We start from the raw sequence: 20,138 nt of genomic DNA on the forward strand, positions 1-20,138 counted from the left end.
AAAATAGGCAAATATTATGATGCCCATTTTACAGAAGGGTATATTGAATCACACTGAGGTTAAATGAACCACAGGTCACACAGCACGGGAGTGTTGGTGCTAGGAACAGAGCCCAAGAATCCACACTCGCAATACATTTCTCTAGCTACTAGACAACATTACTTTGATAATCCATCAAATAAATCCTGAAAAGTAGTTACTGCCATTGCAAACTAGTTATTTGCCTGGATATTATACAGGTATCTATTATACAGGTAACTAGTTTCTTTTCAAATGGTTAATAGACCACAAACTACCGGCTTATTCCTTTCTTTTTCCTCAAAACAAAACATTTTTGTTAGATTGAAGAAAGCATACAAAACTACTGGGATTTTGATTATTTTGTTTTTCTTGTATTCAAAAATTATCATACAGATTTTTATTTAAGCTTCTTTCTTAAAACGACTGGCTCCTGGGTTGAGACCTTGATTCAGCCGGTAAGTAATTTTGACCATGAATTTATAAAATTGTCTAAATAAGCACTGTTATAATGGAAACTCAGAACTTCAGAGGGGAAAGTGCATTGTTGTGATATATAGAACTGTGTTACTACAAGAGGATAATGCCCCAAATGACCTGCTGATTCTAAGTTGATATTTCTGTCATTTACAGTGATTGCTGGATCACAGTTGACGTCTACGGCTGCTTGATGTGCTAAAGGACTGAGTGATGGCAAAACTGTGCTGCCACCTTACACAGGAGCTGCATCTCTTTTGTGAAGAAGGCTTTAAAACAATACAAAAGGAACCATCTGTCAGTTTGCAATCTGGTCACTAGATAATGTAACTTTGAGGATTTGCTTTGACTAACTGATTCTATTTTGTCTTATAACCTGGCTGGAAACTGTGAATGCAAAAATGTTGGAGTGCTGTATTCAGCAAACCCCAAACATTGCTCACAGCTGGAAAAAAATCATCACTCCTAAACTATGCAGTTGGGAATCACAGCACAAAATGGTATGCCTACACCATCTTGTTCTACAGAAAAAGCCAGAGAAAAAGGCCGATTAAGTAGTTCAGGTGGGAATCTGAACCTACCTTAATCACTTGAATTCCTGCCTCTTAAACTGAACCCAAACACCTACAAATTCCAATTCAGTAACAATGTAATGAGGCAAATGTCATCATGCTGTGCCTGCTGGGTCAGAGGATCTCTGGGCTCTGGGATCCCTCCCAAGTCCTGGAATCCAGGGCGGAATTCAAGTTAAGGTTAGGATTCATCACATTTTTGAGTTAACATCTAACTAGACCTTCATTGGGTTTGCCAATCCCTAGTTCAGAAAGACGTATACTAGTCTAATGCTATGGAGAAAGTGATAGAAGTCTGATTTAAAAACCTTTGCAAATGAAATATATTACTGTAGACATATATTGAAATTCTAAGGTCATCTCTATATCCCCCATGGAACAGTGGGTTGTTATTGATAGAACTCTTATGTTGTTTATAGAACCATAACGAGTAAAATCTGTTAATAGGGAGTTAGCAAAACCTGTCTGATAAACTGTAATGTACCTATAAAAATTGCTGATTTTATTTGAAAAAAATCTATTTTTACCAGATACCTGGCTAGGAGATGATGGCTTAGCTAGAGTGCATAAAAACAGAGAGACATTCATGAATACCAAAGCAGTTAAAATAATATAGCAAAAGAATCCAGAACTTATACACCAAAGCAGTGTCTTGTATGAGGTTTTAAGACTTTTGCTGAAAATTATTTCATATAAAATAGTCGGAAAAAATAGTTATTAGTAGCTGTGATTTTTTGGTAAGATTGTAGGGATTTGGAATGAATGATAAATACGCTGTGCTTCCTTAGGATGTGGAATCTCTGTTAACATCTGTACACCCATTAATCTTGCTCTATGTGCAATTACCTGTACATTACAGGCATTGACTGTGTTAGCAGGCAACAATGTTCTGAGACATCTACAAAAATGTCTTTTTGCTTTAGTAGTCCTCTCATTTTGTTTATCAGAGTCCGCTTTATAAATCTGGTATTTATTTTTCCAGTTTGTTTTGCTCTTTTTCTGTGCACTGAATGGTTTCACCTGCAAAATATTTTTACATGGACATTTTCTAGTTTATAGACCATGATTCAGGGGTGCCATTTCAGGTTTTGGTGGGGTGGGGGCAACTTTAACTGTGATTCCAGGGGCTACACTGCAGACACAAGCAGATTTAAAAAATAACCACACACCACCACTACCCTGCAGGCTAACTATTTTAAACCTTATCCATTTAAACCTTATCCTTAAACTGCATCCATTTGAATGATGCACATGAACAATATTTTATCACACCCTAACTCAAGATTGCTTCATACTACCCCACAACTGAAATACTTTTCATAGCAGCAGGCTTTGTATTTTTACTTTTCCAGTGCACAAATGACTGAAATTCTACTAAATTTAGAATTTCAATCAATGAACCTCAGGGTTTATATTAAGGAGGTCAAAATAGATTGTTCAAAATCTTGTATATGTAACATATAAACTAAAAATGAAATAAAATTCATATTCCGTTCTCATTTACACAACTCCAAATTCAGAATAATGGTTGAAACTCATGCAATAACTCCACTGCTAAGGATATCAGAATTTGCCTCTGTGTTTGTTAGCTGCAGTTCCTGTTGGAAGCTATCTCACTATATTGAAGAATTCGCTCAGCACAACTTACAGTAAGTACTGAAGTGTACCTAATTACTCAAACTTATTTCATGATGTTTCTTTGTAAAACTTCTGTAAAGTAAAGATTGGAATAAACATTTCCTCCCAGTAACATTAGACCTTTGAGTAGGACCATTTGCAACGAATTAACTGTGGTAAAAGGTATGGAGATCATCCACAACAGAACCCTTTCACGGTGGGAGGAAGGGGGAAACAAGCCATTTTACAAGGGGGTTCCTGGATATAAAATTGAACTGGGGACTAGATCCTTAAACACATACATCACAAATAACTATTATCCAATACTTCTGCATAGGTACTAGAAGGGGCATTCTGGAGGTAGTTCTTGCTCTTTCTATTGTAATCCTGGAGATGAAACTAGAAGCTGAGGAGATCTGAAAAGAAACCAGTGGTGCTAGTTTTTATAGTTTTTAAGAAACCAGTGGTGCTAATTTTTATAGTGGGGGTGCAGAGAGAGCCATTGAACCAAACTGTAAACCTTGTATATAATGGAAACCACTTCAAGCCAGGGGTTGTGGCAGGTCCCCCCCCTGTAGATCCAGCACCTACAAAAGAAACCCCTCTGGATAATTCAGAACTACGCCACTGTCTGGCTGCTGAGAATCATTTACCCTCTCTGATCTTTCCCCTTTCATTTCTTTAGGGCACTGTACTAGGCATTTTAGAAATAATGCTACATCAAAGCACTGGCTTTTACTGACATGCTGATTACATGGCAGGCAGCAATATACTTTAATTGTGAAAGGTTAGAAAACTTCTCAAAAATATATGAACTCAGCAAAGATGACATAGATCCATTTGGCAGATAAGGATCTGAAAGCATTTGATCAAACCCTTTTTTGGGGGAAAGGGAGGGAAGAAGGGGAGTTTGCAATTGGCAGCCTGGATGATGAAGGAGATGCAGGATTGAGGGACCAGCAATCCATCCCTCTCCCTGTCCCAGAAAAATTCAGTGAAGTAGCTGCTTGGGGCGGTGTGTGCCAATGAGGCAGGGAAGCCCCAGTCAAGGGGCTGTGGACTTCAAAGGAATCGCTGGCTGACTGACAGCACAGGGGAGGGATTGTGTGACTCCACACACAGCTCTACCTGCCTGTCTTAAAGGACAAGTGCTCCTGTATGCCAGAGCTCATCCGCATGGAGCGAGCTGGAGCCAGACTTGGGTATGAAACTCGGATCTGGGAGGGCGGGGGCGGCAGCCCCCCCCCCCCCCATGGCACCCCTTTTTAGGCCTTGCAGGGCTTGATTGATACTGTAAGAATGTGTGAAATCTGATCTTGAGAAAGAAACAAATGATACCGTGATACATACTTAAGGTGTAGATTATGATACACTAGTGATCATTTACAGTCCTTACTGCCCTGAATGGATGGGATTTTTCTCATGCCAGTTTTTGGATTTAAGAACATAAGATTGGACTGCTAATTTCACTGGATGACCCCTTGTGTTATTTACCCCTTGTGTAATGTGACAGGATAAATAACATATCCCAATTCACTTTCTCCACACCATTCATGATTTTATAGACTTCTCTCATGATCCACTTAGTCATCTCTTTTCTAAAGTGAAAAATCCCAGTCTTTTTAATCTCTCTCCTCATATGAAAGTTGTTCCACACCTCTAATCATTTCTGTTGCCCTTCTCCGTACTTTTCCCAGTTCTAATATACCTTTTTTGAGATGGGGCAACTAGAACTACATGCAGTATTCAAAGTATGGGAGCACCATGGATTTATATAGTGGTATTAGGATATTTTCTGTTTTATTATCTATCCCTTTCCTAATGGTTCCTATCATTCTGTTAGCTTTTTTGACTGCTGCTGCATATTGAGCAGCTGTTTTCAGACAACTATCCAAGATGATTCCAAGATCTCTTTCTTGAGTAGTAACAGCTAATTTAGACCCCATCGTTCTGTATGTATAGTTGGGATTATGGTTTTCAATGTGCATTTCTTTGCACTTAACACTGAATTTCATCTGCCATTTTGTTGCCCAATCACCAGGTTTTGTGGGATCCTTTGTAACTCTGCGCAGTCTGCTTTGGACTTAACTATCTTGAGTAATTTAGTATTGTCTCAGAGAGGTAGCCGTGTTAGTCTGTATACAGCAAAAACAGCGAGAGTCCTGTAGCACCTTAAAGACTAACAAATTTCTGTGGACATAAGCTTTCATGGGCTGCAACCCTGGTCATCAGATGCATGAAGTGGAAACCACAGATAGGAGGTATATACATATACATCCAAGGGTGAGAAACAACAAAAAAACTTCAAAAACAGACTTCAACGAGAAACTGCAGAGCTGGAACTCATATGCAAACTTGACACAATCAGACTGGGTCGGACTAAAGACTTGGAATGGTTATCTCATTACAAGAAGTAATTGTCACTGTTCACACATTCTCACCTTCTAATCAATGGCTGTGAATAGGCCTCATCTACCCTAACTGAATTGACTTTGTTAGCACTTGCCCTCCCCAATGCTATGTTTCTCACCTTTGGATGTATATATATACATCTTATCTGTGGTTTTCACTTCATGCATCTGACAAAGTGGGTTGCAGCCCATGAAAGCTTATGCCCGCAGAAATTTGTTAGTCTTTAAGGTGCTACAGGACTCTCTTTTGTTAGTACTGCCTGCACACTTTGCCACCTTACTGTTTACCTCCCTTTCCAGATCATTTATGAATATGTTGAACAACGCAGGGCCTAGTACAGATCCTTCGGGGACCCTGCTACGTATCTCTTTCCACTGTGAAAACTGGTCATGTATTCCTACCTTTTGTTTCCTATCTTTTAACTAGTTACCAATCTATGAGAGTACCTTCCCTCTTATCCCATGACTGCTTACTTTGCTTAAGAGCCTTTTGGTGTTGCACCTTGTCAAAGGCTTTTTGAAAGTCCAAGTACATTATATTGACTTGTTGACCTCCTCAAAGAATTCTAACAGATTGATGAGGCATGATTTCCCTTTACAAAAGCTGTATTGACTCTTCCCCAACAGATTGTATTCATCTAGGTCTCTGGTAAGTCCGTTGTTTACCATAATTTCAATCAAATGTCAGTAGTAGTAGTAGTAGTGCATAGAAAAACACTACTACTGATATGTCTTAACAATAAATTTATAGATTCTAATGCCAGAAGTGACCACTGTGATCACCTAGTCTGACCTGCTGTATAACACAGGCCAAAGAACTACCCCCTCTTCCCCTGTCCCCCTCACCCCACAAAATTCCTAGAGAATGTCTTCTAAAAAACATCAAATCTTGATTTAAAAATTGTCAATGATGAAGAATCCACATAACCCTTGATAAATTGTTCCAATGGTTAATTACCCTCACAGACAAAAATATATGCCTTATTTCCAGTATGCATTTGTCTAGCTTCAACCTCCAGACACTGGATCGTGTTATACCTTTCTCTGATAGATTGAAGAGACCATTATCAAATATTTGTTCCGCATCTAGGCATTTGAAAATTCTAATTAAGTCACTCCTTAACCTTCTCTTTGTTAAGGTAAATAGACTGGCCTCTTTGAGTCTATCATAATAAGGCATGATTTCTATTCCTTAATCATTCTTTTGGCTCTTCCCTGAACTTTCTCCAATTTATCAATATCCTTCTTGAATTGTGGGCACCAGAACTGTCACAGTATTCTATCAGCCAAATACAGAGGTAAAATAACCTCTCTACTCCTACTCGAGATTCCCCTGCATATGAATCCCAGGATTACATTAGCTATTTTGGCCACACGATCACATTGGAAGCTCTTCTTCAGCTGATTATCTGCCATGACCCCAAATCTTTTTCACAGACATTGCTTCCCAGGATAAAGTACTCCATTGTGTAAGTAGGGCCTACATTCTTTGTTCATAGATGAAGAATTTACATTTAGCCATGTTAAAACACATAATTGTTTGCTTGTGCCCAGTTTATCACATGATCCAAATCACTCTCAATCAGTGACCTGTCCTCTGCATTAGTTACCATTCCCCCTATTTTTGTCATCTACAAACTTTATCAGGGATGATTTTTTGTTTTCTTCCAGGTAATTGATAAAAATGTCAAAAAGCATAGGGCTAAGAACTAGTCCCTTTGGGACCTCATTGGAAACACACCCGCTTGATTATGATTCCCTGTTTACAATTACAGTTTGAGACTTAGCAGTCAGTTTTTAATCTATATATGCCATGTTAATTGTATTTTGTTCTAATTTTTAACCAAAATATCATGTGATACCAAGTCAAACACCTTACAGAATTCTAAATCTATTACTTCAACACTATTACCTTTATCAACCTAACTTGTAATCAAATAAAAAAACATAAACCCATGTTGATTTGCATTAGCATTACATTACATTACCTTCTTTTAATTCTTTATTAAATAAATCCTGTATCAGTCTCTCCATTATCTTGCTTGGGATCAGTGTCAGACTGGCAGGCCTATAATTACCCAGATCAATCCATTTATCCTTTTTAAAAATTAGCAGAATATTAGCTTTCATCCAGTTTTCTGGAACTTCCTCAGTGCTCCAAGACTTATTGAAAAAAGCAACATAAACGCTCTAGTGAGTTCCTCAGCCAGCTCTTTAAAAACTCTTGAATAACAGCTGATATTTTATTTTATTTTTAAAATCATTAGCGGCAGCTGTTACTTAATACTGATTGAAACCTCTTATCTTTTTTTCTCGATTAGAAAGCCTCCTCTTTGTGTTTTAATGAATGATTTGACAGTGACACATTTTCCAAAAAAATTTCCAAAAATTTTGGTTTTGGAACTTCTGTTTCATGGGACATTAAAGAAGATTGTTTTCATTTTGATTCAGAATTAAAACAAATTTTGAAACATTGAAACTTCCCATTGAAATTCTGAGTTGCGACCAGCTTTATTTATGGCAGTACTGTCTCTGGATCTGCCCAGAATTCATATAACAATGCAACATGGCTCTGACAAGCTCTCTTTTCCTCACACAGCTCCAGTCTGCATGTCCTTCATGCTGATGCTTGTGAGATGCTTTTGTAGCGAAGCCTGTGGCTGTTCTATGAAGTGCTTGCACTGGGAAGCTTTCACTGGGCTTTTATGGCCCCTGTATGCCACTGCAGCAGCATGCAGGGCAATAGTGGGTCAGGGCGATGCCTGTGTGTGCTGTGCTTTCAACATCTGCCATCCAACCAGTCAGCACCTTAGATGCACCCATTTCTGTGGGAGAGAGATGTGTCAAACTGACTATTTCCTACAATATCCTGAATGAACTTTATTGAATTAAGTTAAACCTTATTGAATTAGTTCTAACATCTTTGGAGTTTGTTGCATTAAAAATACAATTGTGTATGTGTTATTGTGGAATTGTATTTCCATGGGAAGGGTAAATAGGAGAACTGCAAAGGGTGATTAGAACAATTCACTCAAATTATAACATCTCCAGAGAAGCCACTGGTGCACAAATACTAGTTCAAACTGGTCTTTCCAGGGACTGACAGACAAAGAAAGTGTTCTTTGGATCAACAGTCTGGCTTTAAATTGGGTCAGGGCCTTCTTCCTGATCTAGTAAATAGACAGGACCCTTGGTTAGAATCCATGTTATGGTTAGGGTTAATTCTGGTAAGCTTCTTAATATCTGAGTAGGTTCTTTTATTGTCTTTAATATGTTTTCTCTGGAATTTTTTTTACCTTAAGAATAAAGTAGTTTGCATAGGAAGTGCTGTGAGATAATTTTAACTACTGACAATAACTCTGTTGTCAGTCTCTGAAGAGAAGGCAAGTAGGTGTCCTGGGGCAATCTGTCTGTGCTGGGAATAACACAGTGAAAGCAGGGAACTGTGCACCCTGGGAACATCTCAGTTAGAAGGTAAAGGGGCACTAGTTTCCAGCCAGAAAGGCAATGGCTAGGGAGTGGGAAGCGGAGAGTGGGTGACCTTGTTCAACCACTGAGGGGAAAATACAGGCACAATTGCCCTGAATTGTGAGAACAATCTCACATAGTCCTGAACTGGAGAGTAGTTTTAAATGAAGTATCTGAAAGGTATAGTTCATAGGTAATACAAAAACACCTGAAGCATCCAGATCATCTGTGTGTGTCCTCCTAAAGTACTCCTTTAGTTAATAGCTTTATATGAACCAGCTGATTCAGAATCATAGGGAGATGTGGTCAATAAAGTGGGGCTCCCTGTTCATTAAAGGACTATACATGACCTTGATAACTGCTTTAGTTTTGGATTTCTTTCCCAAACCAAGTCCCTTTTGGACTTGGATCAGTTAATGGGGGCTAATTGACTATGACAAACTTATGACAATGCTGAAGTGCTTTGCTGGATCAGGGACCCAATGCTCTTTCTTGATTGGCAGACTATCTATTTATTTAGAATTATATGAATTCTAAAAAGGCAGTATGTCTATCCATACTCTGTAGGTATCCCTGACTCAACTTAACAGTACATCTTAAGAGCAGCAGTACCGTTTAAGATAACCTACTACATGTAAGCCGGAAAGCCTAGAGACTCAAATTCCCCTTCGAACAAATGTCTACCAAGAGGTTCTGCTAAACATCAAGCTATGTATTATAATCTTGCTGACAAATACCCTCCACATTCTACAGGCCACTGTCCTCTGATCCCACTGAGGAATACCAAAAGAAACTACACCATCTGCTCATGAAACTCCCTGAAGAAGCACAGGAACAAATCCACACAGATACACCCATAGAGCCCCGACCAGGGATATTCTATCTGCTACTCAAAATCCACAAACCCGGGAATCCTGGTTGCCTCGGGCATTGGCACTCTTACAGCAGGGTTATCAGGCTATGTGGACTCTCTCCTCAGACCCTACGCTAGCAGTACTCCCAGATTTCTTCAGGATACCACCGACTTCCTGAGAAAATTACAATCCATTGGTGATCTTCCAGAACACACCATCCTAGCCCCTGTGGATGTAGAAGCTCTCTACACCAACATTCCACACAAAGATGGACTATTAACCATCAGGAACAGTATCCCCGAAAATGCCACAGCATACCTGACAGCTGAACTTTGTGACTTTGTCCTTACCCACAATCATTTCAGATTTGGAGACGATTTATATCTTCAAGTCAGTGGCACGGCTATGGATATCCGCATGGCCCCACAGCATGCTAACCTTTTCATGGCTGATTTAGAACAACACTTTCTCAACTCTCATCCCAAAGTGCCCCTCCTACGCTACATTGATGACATTTTCATCATCTGGACCCACAGAAAAGAGTCCCTCGAAGAATTCCACCGGGATTTCAACAATTTTCACCCCATCATCAACCTTAGCCTGGACCAGTCCACACAAGAAATCCACTTCCTGGTCATTACAGTGAAAATAAGTGATGACCACATAATCACCTTATACTGAAAACTTATTGACCACTATGCGTACCTACATGCCTCCAGCTTCCACCCAGGACACATCACATAATCCATTGTCTACAGCCAAGCCCTAAGATACAACCGCATTTGGTCCAATCCCTTAGACAGAGACAAACACTTCTCTATCAAGCATTCTTAAAACTACAATACCCACCTAGGGAAAGGAAGAAATAGATTGACAGAGCCAGATGGGTACCCAGAAGTCACCTACTACAGGACAGACCCAACAAGGAAAATAACAGAACGCCACTGACCATCACCTACAGCCCCCAGCTAAAACCTCTCCAACACATCACCAAGGATCTATAACCTATCCTGTAAGATGATCCCTCACTCTCACAAACCTTGGGAGGCAGGCCAGTCCTCACTTAGAAACAGCCCCCCAACCTGAAGCAAATACTCACCAGCAACTGCACACCATACAACAGAAACACTAACCAAGGAACGTATCCTTGCAACAAACCCCGTTGCCAACTCTGCCCGCGTATCTATTCAAGTGACACCATCAAAGGTCCTAACCACATCAGCCACACCATCAGGAGCTCGTTCACCTGCACATCTATTAATGTGATATATGCCATTATGTGCCAGCAATGCCCCTCTGCCATGTACATTGGCCAAACTGGACTGTCTCTATGCAAAAGAATAAATGGACACAAATCAGACTTCAAGAATGGTAACGTTCAAAAACCAGTAGGCAAGTACTTCAGTCTCCCTGGACACTCAGCAACAGACTTGAAAGTTGCCATACTTCAACAAAAAAACTTCAAAAACAAACTTCAGCGCAAAACTGCAGAGCTGGAACTCATATGAAAACTTGACACTATCAGACTACGTCTGAATAGAGACTAGAAGTGGCTAGCCCACTACAAAAAATAATGTTCCCTCTTTTGGCTTTCACACCTTCTCATCAACTGTTGTAAATGGGACTCATCCACCCTGACTGAATTACCTCATTAATACTTGCCCTTCTCACTGTGATGTAACTCACCCATCCTTGCATGTGTATATATACCCACCTAACTGAAGTTTCCACTTTATGCATCTGATGAAGTGGGTTTCTGCCCATGAAAGCTTATGCCCAAATAAATATGTTAGTCTTTAAGGTGCCACAGAACTCTCATTTTGCTGAAAACAGACTAACACGGCTCTCCCTCTGGAACTCATGGATACAGATATGTTTAACTGTCTTTGAAAAGGGTATTGGGATCCCTACTCTCACATGGTAACACGGTGGTCAGCTTTTCCTTACTGAGGTTTTAACCAGTCACTTATCAATCCTTTTGTTTCAAAGAATATTCCTTTTGCAAGATGTAGACTGCTTGATTAATTTCCTGACTGATCAAAATACCTGCCTAAATACCAACCATTCAAATTCCTGGTGATGTGTCAGTTTTGCTTTCAAAACCATGATGACAATCGTAGTAAGTGTGTAAAAGGCAATCTTGTGTGTCAAGTAATTCATATATTCTTTTGAATGAATGTGAAAGTATTACACCTCTATTCTGAAGCCTTTAACTTTATTTTTACTGAGCACTGTTTTGTTCTTGGAAGCTTTGCCTCTAGAAGGTGGTTGTTACAAAAGTAAAAGCACTTTTTATGCTAGTCAGAGAAATGGAGAATCTATGATTATTTTATCCTAAATAAAGAAACTGACTTACAAGGAGTAAAGTGACTGACCACTGAAAGACCACTTTAAAGATGGAAAATTTCAGCTACCAGCTACTCACTCGTGCCAGGCTGGTTCCAGATGGAACTTTATAAGGGACGTACTTCCTGTAGATGTGTCCAACTCTAGAACATGGAACATCAAACATGCCACCTCCACACATCCAAACCTGAGGAGGAAACAAAAAACCCAACAGTGACAACTGAATGCCAGCATAGAAGATAAAATCTTAAATCATTCTACACGGATTCCTCTTACTGAGGGTCCTGTTTCATTCTGAATGGCTAGGAATGGGAAGATGAGGGAAAATCCATGTTTTGATACTTGGGGTCTCACTCTACAAAAAGAAGTCTCATTTAAAAAAAAACAATATAAACTATAAATAGCAGCAGCTACAGGTATCTACCCACACAACTTTTCAAAAAAATAAACAAGATTCCTTTATCTAAGAATTTCCAAATTCTTAATGTTCTTGATCAAATAAAAATTAATTAATTACATTCTTAATTCCAACATAGTCAAATTTTCAAAAGTGGTCTCATATTGGGCATATATATAGTTAAACATACAAATCAGGTGATAATTTAGAGGCTAAACTCAGAATCCTTGGCCTACAATCTATAGCATATAATCAATACAAGGCTTGGCTCTTTACTAGGATGTACTTTTCTAAAGAAAAACTGAAACAGAAATATCAAAATACATTATCTAACCAAACTCATACATATGCAGAAAGTGGCATAAGTCATTTATGTGTCATCTTTAGTGCAAGCTTCTGATATTGAAACAAAGAGCTTCAACTGGAGTATGCATTTTCAATGTTTAAGGGCCTGATTTACAAAAGTGCTGAGCAACCACGAGTCCGGTCAAAATTAGTGAGAGCTGTAAGTGCACAGCCCCTCTGAAAATCAGGCCACAGATGCCTGTGCTACAGGATGATGAGCAATGAGCAATTTCACTCTTCACAAGAGCTTTAATGTTGCTTGTTTTTAAAAGATGTATGTGTGAGAGAGGGAGACTGACTCACGCACAAGTCACAATGGAAAGCAGCCCAGCAACTCTGATAGACATGACTTTGGTGACATGAGAACTGCCGTACTTCAGTTTGTCAGCTAAACAAGACTACTAATATAGTATGTGGGCAAAACGGGACAACACACTTGTAGGGTAAGCATATCGATGTTAAGGAGTGTAATTTTGAATTTCTACCAACAAGTCACTGGAAGCATCAAACAGGACAGTAAATAGGCTAGCAGAGCATATAAATAGGTTTTAAAACTAATCACACTCCAAGAGTTCAAAATTCACTCATAGACCTAGTGCTTGGATTACCACAATCATGCAGCAGCCCGCTGACTTTGTCGAGAAGTAAAATCACTTAGCCTTTCATAACCCTGGCAAAACAACTTTCTTGGCTTCCTGATCTTGCAAATTGTTCTGTAAGCAAAACTCCCACTATCCTGAACTAGTTCTGCACACAGCACTTGCAGTCTCAGCTTTTTCAGCCTCTAAACTGTGAGATCATCAACAAGAAAACCATTCCCACGTACAAAAAGAGAGAGAGGAGACCATTAGTAAGGTTAAGATTCTGTCATGGGTATTATTACTAAAAGTCAGGGACAGGTCCTGGGCAATAAACAATAATTCACAGAAACCTGCAACCTGTCCCTGACTTTTACTAAAAATACCAGGAGGGTTAGGGGGCAGAGACTAACAATCTGACCATTGACCTCTAACAGCTGCTCCAGCCCCAGAGGGGCTCACCCAACCCCAGCCTGCCACCCCAATACCCACTGCTTTTGTAGCTTGGAGGTCACTGATCCCATGGCCCCAGGGCTGACCGTCGGTCACTTCTCCATTGGCAGGGTTGACAGCCACTGCTCCATCCCCAGTAGTGCTGACCCAATCCCAGCAGCTGCTCAGTTCTGGGGCTGCTGTTCCAGCCCTGCTCATGGAGGTCCCAGAAAGTCATGGAATCCATGAGCTCTATGACAGAATCGTATCCTTAACCATTAACAGCAGCAAAAGGGAGTTTTACAGATCGAGAACAGCAGCCATAGAATTATGCTGATTTACTCAGCTCTTGAGGTTTGAAGAGCAAAAGATTTGTGATGAAAATTCTTTTGTTATCTAGTTTAGTTAGAAAAACTTTTTTTGTATAGTGCAAAACTTCCATTAAGTCCCCTCCTCCCATTTTCACAGTAGATTATTTTTGGGAAATAGTCAAACTTTTGGAAAAGTTCTAGAGTAGAAGAACTTGACATTTCAAGAGTTCTCTTATTCCCTAAACACTACTGTGCAGCATCTGTCATCTGTGATGGAGAATCAACTAGGAAAACGTATAAAGACACCTAACTTCACTGAGAAGTTACTGTAACTCTATGTTCAGTATTGACACTGTGTGGAAGCTGCAATAGTATACTTTATAAATATCTGGAAGGATCATTCCAGAGACAATGAAGAACACAGTAAGGAGGAATGAAAGTTAAGATATTGTGGCCGATGGCTGGCTTCCCTCTAGTGGATCTCGTGCTTCTCTCCTGTTGGGGGCCAGAAAAGTGCCCGTCATCCCGCCTTCCCAGGGGTCCTATGAACAGCAACTGCAGACTGCTGGCTCTGTATTTTTGGAGTCGCAGCCTCTTCCCCTGGGCTACTTCCCCCCCTCAGTCCTGCTGGCCTCTCAGGCCCTTTTTCCTTGCTGCCCCTTGCTGGGTTCAGTACCTCCTTTTGGGGTTCCTCCGCTCTCCCACACTTCGCTACTCCAATCTGCTACTTCACTCCACTCCACTCCACTCCACTAGCACAGCACAGCACAGCACAGCACAGCACAGCACAGCACAGCACAGCACAGCACAGCACAGCACAGCACAGCACAGCACAGCACAGCACCTCTGCTTCCTCCAGCTTGTGCCCCGTGTTTTTGGGGAGGAGCCCTTTTATGGAGCACCTGGCTGATCCTCAATTGGCCCCAGCTGCCCCTGGTTAGGCTGCAGGGAATAAAGCCCTGATCATTCTGGGGCTGATGTACCTCCCGTCGTACTCTCCTGCTGCCCTCGGTATATCACAATATACTATAATCAGGGTAAAAAAGACATCATGCAACATCTCCCAGAATCTTGTCAGAGCTTCCACGTTGCAAGGTTCAGTCATATACAAAGGACCCAAGCTCTGCGTTCTGTATATATGAGGCAGAGGGCATGTTGTGCTTGTGGTCTAAGGAAAAGTAGAACACAATATATAGACAACAAGGATGAAATGCTGGCCCTACTGACGTCAATAGGAGTTTTGCCATTGACTTCAGTGGAGCCAGGAATTTACTCCAGAGCTTTTATGTTCTCACTGAAAAAAACAGTGAGGGATGTGTGGAAACCAGATAATTAATGTAATTAATATAGCATGCATAATCAGCATAGGTAGCATAGATAAGACACCTATTGTCATGCCCAGTGGCTACTTTATATATTCTTCCCACAAATCAGATGGCAAAAGTGTGCAGTGGAAGTCTAAGTAAAACTGCCCCAGACCTACAGTGCACCCAACAGCATGCATTAAAATGCATACAAGACCAAAAGGTACAAAAAAGGGGTAAGTTATATGCAATCAGAGCTGGCAGACTGATGAGACAAATACAGAACCCAGCAATAGCACATGCTAATCATCACTGTATCATGGTCACCTTAAGTCAGGACAGTGACAGGAAAAGTGAAGGTCTATGTAGAAGGGAAAGTGTGGGATGCTTACCTAGCAGGGATGCTCCCAGCAGAGAGGCTGCGGAACTTCCAGCTGGGAAGAACGGGGTTGCGCCCCAGAAAGAAGGGTTGGGGTGGCCCTCCTGGCAAAGGGATGGAAGAGGACTGATAGGAGCCTAAGCTGTGGTGGAAGACACTGGGGTATGGTGAGAACAAGGAATATGTACACCGGGGTGATATGGTCTTGGGGCTTTAGTTATAGACTGTTTGTTTGCACAAGGTTTTTGTAATAAACTGGTTCCCAGGAGGAGTATTGTTTAAATAAAAACCCGAAGTGGAGCCCTTTGGGTTAGCCAAGGGGGAAACTGAGGTGGTGCCTGGGAGGAAGCCACTCATTTACAATTACTGTTAATTTTTATTTTTTATTACAGCGATGTTTCTAGGACATGTGAAGATAATAAAATGATTACAGTTGGCCCTTGGAAAAGATGACAATATAGATAAACAAAAAGATAAACTCAGTGGAAGGTCAGCTCCCTTTCACAGAGCACATACATAATGTGAGGAAGCAGAAACCTGTCTAGGTGCTTTATTACTGTAACATATGTAATGACTGTTGGAGTACACATATATTGCATCTTCTTGATGCTGTAGGATATCAATAAAAAAGAAAATAAAAGAAGAAAAGGAATTAAGAAAAGGCTATCAGAGACACTCAGGCAATAACAATTGGAAGGAAATCACACTTTGATGTTGGGCTTGTATTTGATAGATATAAAACTTAACTTGAAAGTGCTGTGCTGCACCTGAGGTGCATTTTGTAGCATAATTGCAATGAATCTCAGGCTGGCTTGCAGGACATTTAGCAGCTGTTCCTGTTTATCGTTTAGCTTCAGAATGACTTTAAAGGAATTTTTATATTTTCTTAGGAAGATCAATTCTGGGAACCTCGTCCTTAGAATGTGCATTTTAATGTCACCTGTGCTAAATATTGCGAAAAATTGGAGAAACAACTTGAAATCTTCTGTGTTAAATATTACAGACCTCTAGTGCACCATAAAAGGAATTCTGCTGGTATGGAGCTGCCAAGTGGTGTCACAATGTTGATGCTCTGTTTGTCTAACTAGCAAGCCATAAAACTTCCAAGATCTCTAATGTCTCCTTCTTATAATAGGAATGAATGTGATCCATAGCCAAGGTAAAAAAAATCCCCAACAAAACAAGTCAACTTTAATTCAGAAAGCTCAGAAGAAGAGTATTTTATGATGCAGTGATTCCCAAACATTTTACTACGTTGACCCACCAACAACATTTTGTCTTTTTGGCAACCCACCATTATACATATGCATCTTCCACCCCGGCACTGCAACCCTAATTCAGCTCTGATGCAAGGGGAGGCCCTGGGGGGGAAGGAGTGTGAGTGTTGCAGCCACGCCAAACCTGAATGGTGCTGTGACCCCATGCATTAGCTCACAATACCTAGAATGGGAGCTAGGCCCAGTCCCGCAAGACAAGAGCTGCCATTGTGGGCTGAATGTGGGATGGGCTTGCTTTCCAAACCTCCCCTCCACCTTGGTAGAAATGTATGTTTGCTTAGGGCCCAGTGATGGGTTAACCTGCACTTGGATATGGCAACCCATCTAGAACTTTCCTGTCATCCACCGGTGGTTGGGCCCCATCATTTGGGAAACACTGCACTAAACTATAGTTTATCAGCTCCTTCCTACAGAACATCACAGAACACTTCATAGAGAGAGTCAAAGAGAAAGGCAAAAAAGCAAGCTTTAAAAGATAGGATGCAGTGGTCTAGTGGTTAAGGCACTAGTCTGGGCCTTGGTGATATGGGTTCATTTCCTGGCTCTGCCACAGACTTTGAGAGTCTTGGGCAAGTTCCTTAACTTCTTTATCCCTCAACTCCCACTCTTTGTCTTGTCTATGTCAATTGTAAGCAATTCAGGACAGGGACTATCTGTTATGTGTAAGTACAATGCCAAGCACTGTGGACCACAGTTTTAGTTTAGGGTCTCTAGATGCTACTGTAGTACAAATAAATAATAAGGGAAGGGACTCATGGGCTTAGAGATGTGAAATGGAAGATGGGGGAGAAAGAATTTGATAGATGTGGTAGCACAAATAAAAGAGAATTCCTTGCAATTGTAGAGTGTCGTGGAGAAAGGACAGGGAGCATCCCAAGACTGGAAGAGCACAGAAGGATGGGGAGTTAATGGATGCCTAATAAGGGTATAGTGGAATGAATCCAGAGAGACTTTTGAATCATGTTACTGTATGAAAATAGAATAAAGAAAACATAAGAGAAATCTAATAATATAAATTTAATAACAACTAGGTAGTACATCGTGCGCCTAAATTTTCATGATTTGCATTTGGTTCTGGGGGAAAAGGGAGGCGAAGTGGCTAGTGTGTATGTTGCTGACTGCAGCGTGGATTATGTTGGAGAGGAAGGGGACCAGGCACAGCTCACTTTTAAAGCAGCAGCACTGTGCTCACTACCGTGTGGTGTGACTTTCCTTCCTGCATCAACAAGATAGAATGTTAACAACTCTTGTGATCTGATTGTGAATTTCATTAAACTTAATATTTTTCTTAAAAGCCCACTTCCTGGAGTCCTCTGATTATGAGAGAATTTAAGCTTTCATTTTAATAAAAGTAAGTTCCCACCTTTGTTGTGGAGAGAAGCTGGAAAACACAACACCTTAAAGGTTCAAAACAAGGAAACGAAATAAAAATACCCCAATTTTATTATTTTTAAGCCAATCTCACAAATTTTTGGAGCCTGACTCATTGTTTTTGAAAGGTTGGGGTTGGAACTACTGGAGAGGATTCCTGTAAACAACACATGGTTGGACACTGCTCTGTTTCTTGGCACCTGCAAAGGCCCTCTTTCACTCAAATGTACACCCCATGGCAATCCCGTCAAGATAACTGCCTTCATTTTCAGTTCTTGGAAACCACTAGGATTTTACAGATTTGCCCAACAACTTAGCTGTTGAGATGGATTTTAGGTTGTTTATTGTATCACGTGAGGTGAAAATATATATTTACATTGCATTTGTAATTTGCTCTTTATTAAGTATCTAACTAAACTGTTATGAAGGTGTTAATTGACAGTTTCACATAAAACAGATTCAATTTAAGTATTTTTCTGTAGAGAGACCCACCTCCAGTTATATTTCTGTGAACATATGATTTATTGGACAATAATGGTTCTAACATAGACCTAGCTGATCAATGTGCACTATAGGAATATTTCATGTACACTTTGGAGCATTTATTTGAGATAAAGCTACAGGCATTGAAAACATTCCAAAATTAACTAATTAGCATAATTAATGGTGACTAATTAGCTGCCTCTCAAGTGATGGGGTTGGTGCCACGGATCAGATGATAGGCGCAGACCACCTGGTCCTTGGCTTACAAGACCAAAAAGCAGCTCAGACAAAGGGAAAGACCCGTAGGGAGCAAGTCGGCTCCTGCAGGTGAGCTCGGGTCAGGGGAAAGGATGTGAAGAGATCCAGCCGGAGCTACTTACAGTGATGGGCACAAGCATTAAGAAAAGCAGAAGCCTTCAGAAGAGGAGAGTTCAGAAGAGGCAACGCCAGATAACAGGACCTGGGATTTGTGAAAGAACTGTACAATCCAACATGGAGCCAAGAAACTGTAGAGTTAGGGAAAGACCTGTTTTAGTTCAATTGGACTGTGAAGTTTTAATGAAGCAGATGCCACATTACAAAAGTCTGGATGCAGCTTTTAAGAACTCTAAGAAGGATAAACTGAGTCAGCAGTGAGAATAAATTCTGGAGTGATTATGTTGCTGGTCTGTGCTATACCTTAGTTTAAATAGTGGTGTTAATTCTTTGCTTTCATGTGCACTAAATTTATTCACAATCTAAATAAATAGTTCTAAAAATAGTGACGGTATAATCATAAAATTATATGATTATATTATATTCCCTTTCTCCCTGGAACCATTCATTATGCTGGTACACTCTGACTCTGAAATGGGAGTTAATCAACACTATATCAGAGCTGTAATAACTTCGGTCATCTGTGATTGTGTTACACGGAGACAGACATGAACAAAAGGGAACCACATCGCCTCCTGCAAACCAAGAAACAAGTGTCAGGAAAACTTTAAAAAATCTGAGTGATTACAAAGCTTTATATAAACTGATTTATAAATACTACATAGGGATCACTTCATCTGTCATTGAAATTAGAGATGGGCCTGAACCAAACCTCCAGCTCTGAATTCCCCAAACTATAGGAAAATTCAAATTTGACTCCATATCTCCAACTTTGTGATCTCTAAGTGAAATGCAATCAAGTCTGAGGTGAAATGTGACAGTTGTTTAACAAAACTCAATGAGATTACACAACAGTTTAGGACAGGAAGTGAAAAGAATGCAGCTTCTAGTTGACACTTCAGGGGGAATTGTAGGTAGGCTAAATATAATCACTCAAACTGGAATTTGGCCAGAATACTATCTGTAATCTTGTTAAAGATCCCATATAACTTTTGACAATCACGAATTGTCAGAATATCAGGCTTAAATCTCATGCAACAGCTGGCATCTGTGGGACTCATCACTCCTGGTAATGCTATGTTGCAGCTATTAGTTCAGTACTGACTTCAACGGAAAAAGTATT

At 40.3% G+C, this 20,138-nt stretch overlaps 1 protein-coding gene across 2 annotated transcripts in view; it reads right to left on the reverse strand.

The window, feature by feature from the left end:
* Positions 1–20,138, reverse strand: part of GALNTL6 (polypeptide N-acetylgalactosaminyltransferase like 6) — an 834,312-nt gene that overhangs the window by 46,042 nt on the left and 768,132 nt on the right. For both annotated transcript variants that reach the window (XM_067551729.1, XM_067551730.1), the window contains one exon: positions 11,843–11,950. In XM_067551729.1, the coding sequence (XP_067407830.1) occupies positions 11,843–11,950 (108 nt within the window). The remainder of the gene's footprint in view (positions 1–11,842; positions 11,951–20,138) is intronic.

This window comes from Emydura macquarii, unplaced genomic scaffold, assembly GCF_026122565.2.
Source record: "Emydura macquarii macquarii isolate MOO-44397 ecotype Brisbane River unplaced genomic scaffold, CSIRO-AGI_Emac_v2 contig_1363, whole genome shotgun sequence".
Taxonomy (NCBI): Eukaryota; Metazoa; Chordata; order Testudines; family Chelidae; genus Emydura; species Emydura macquarii.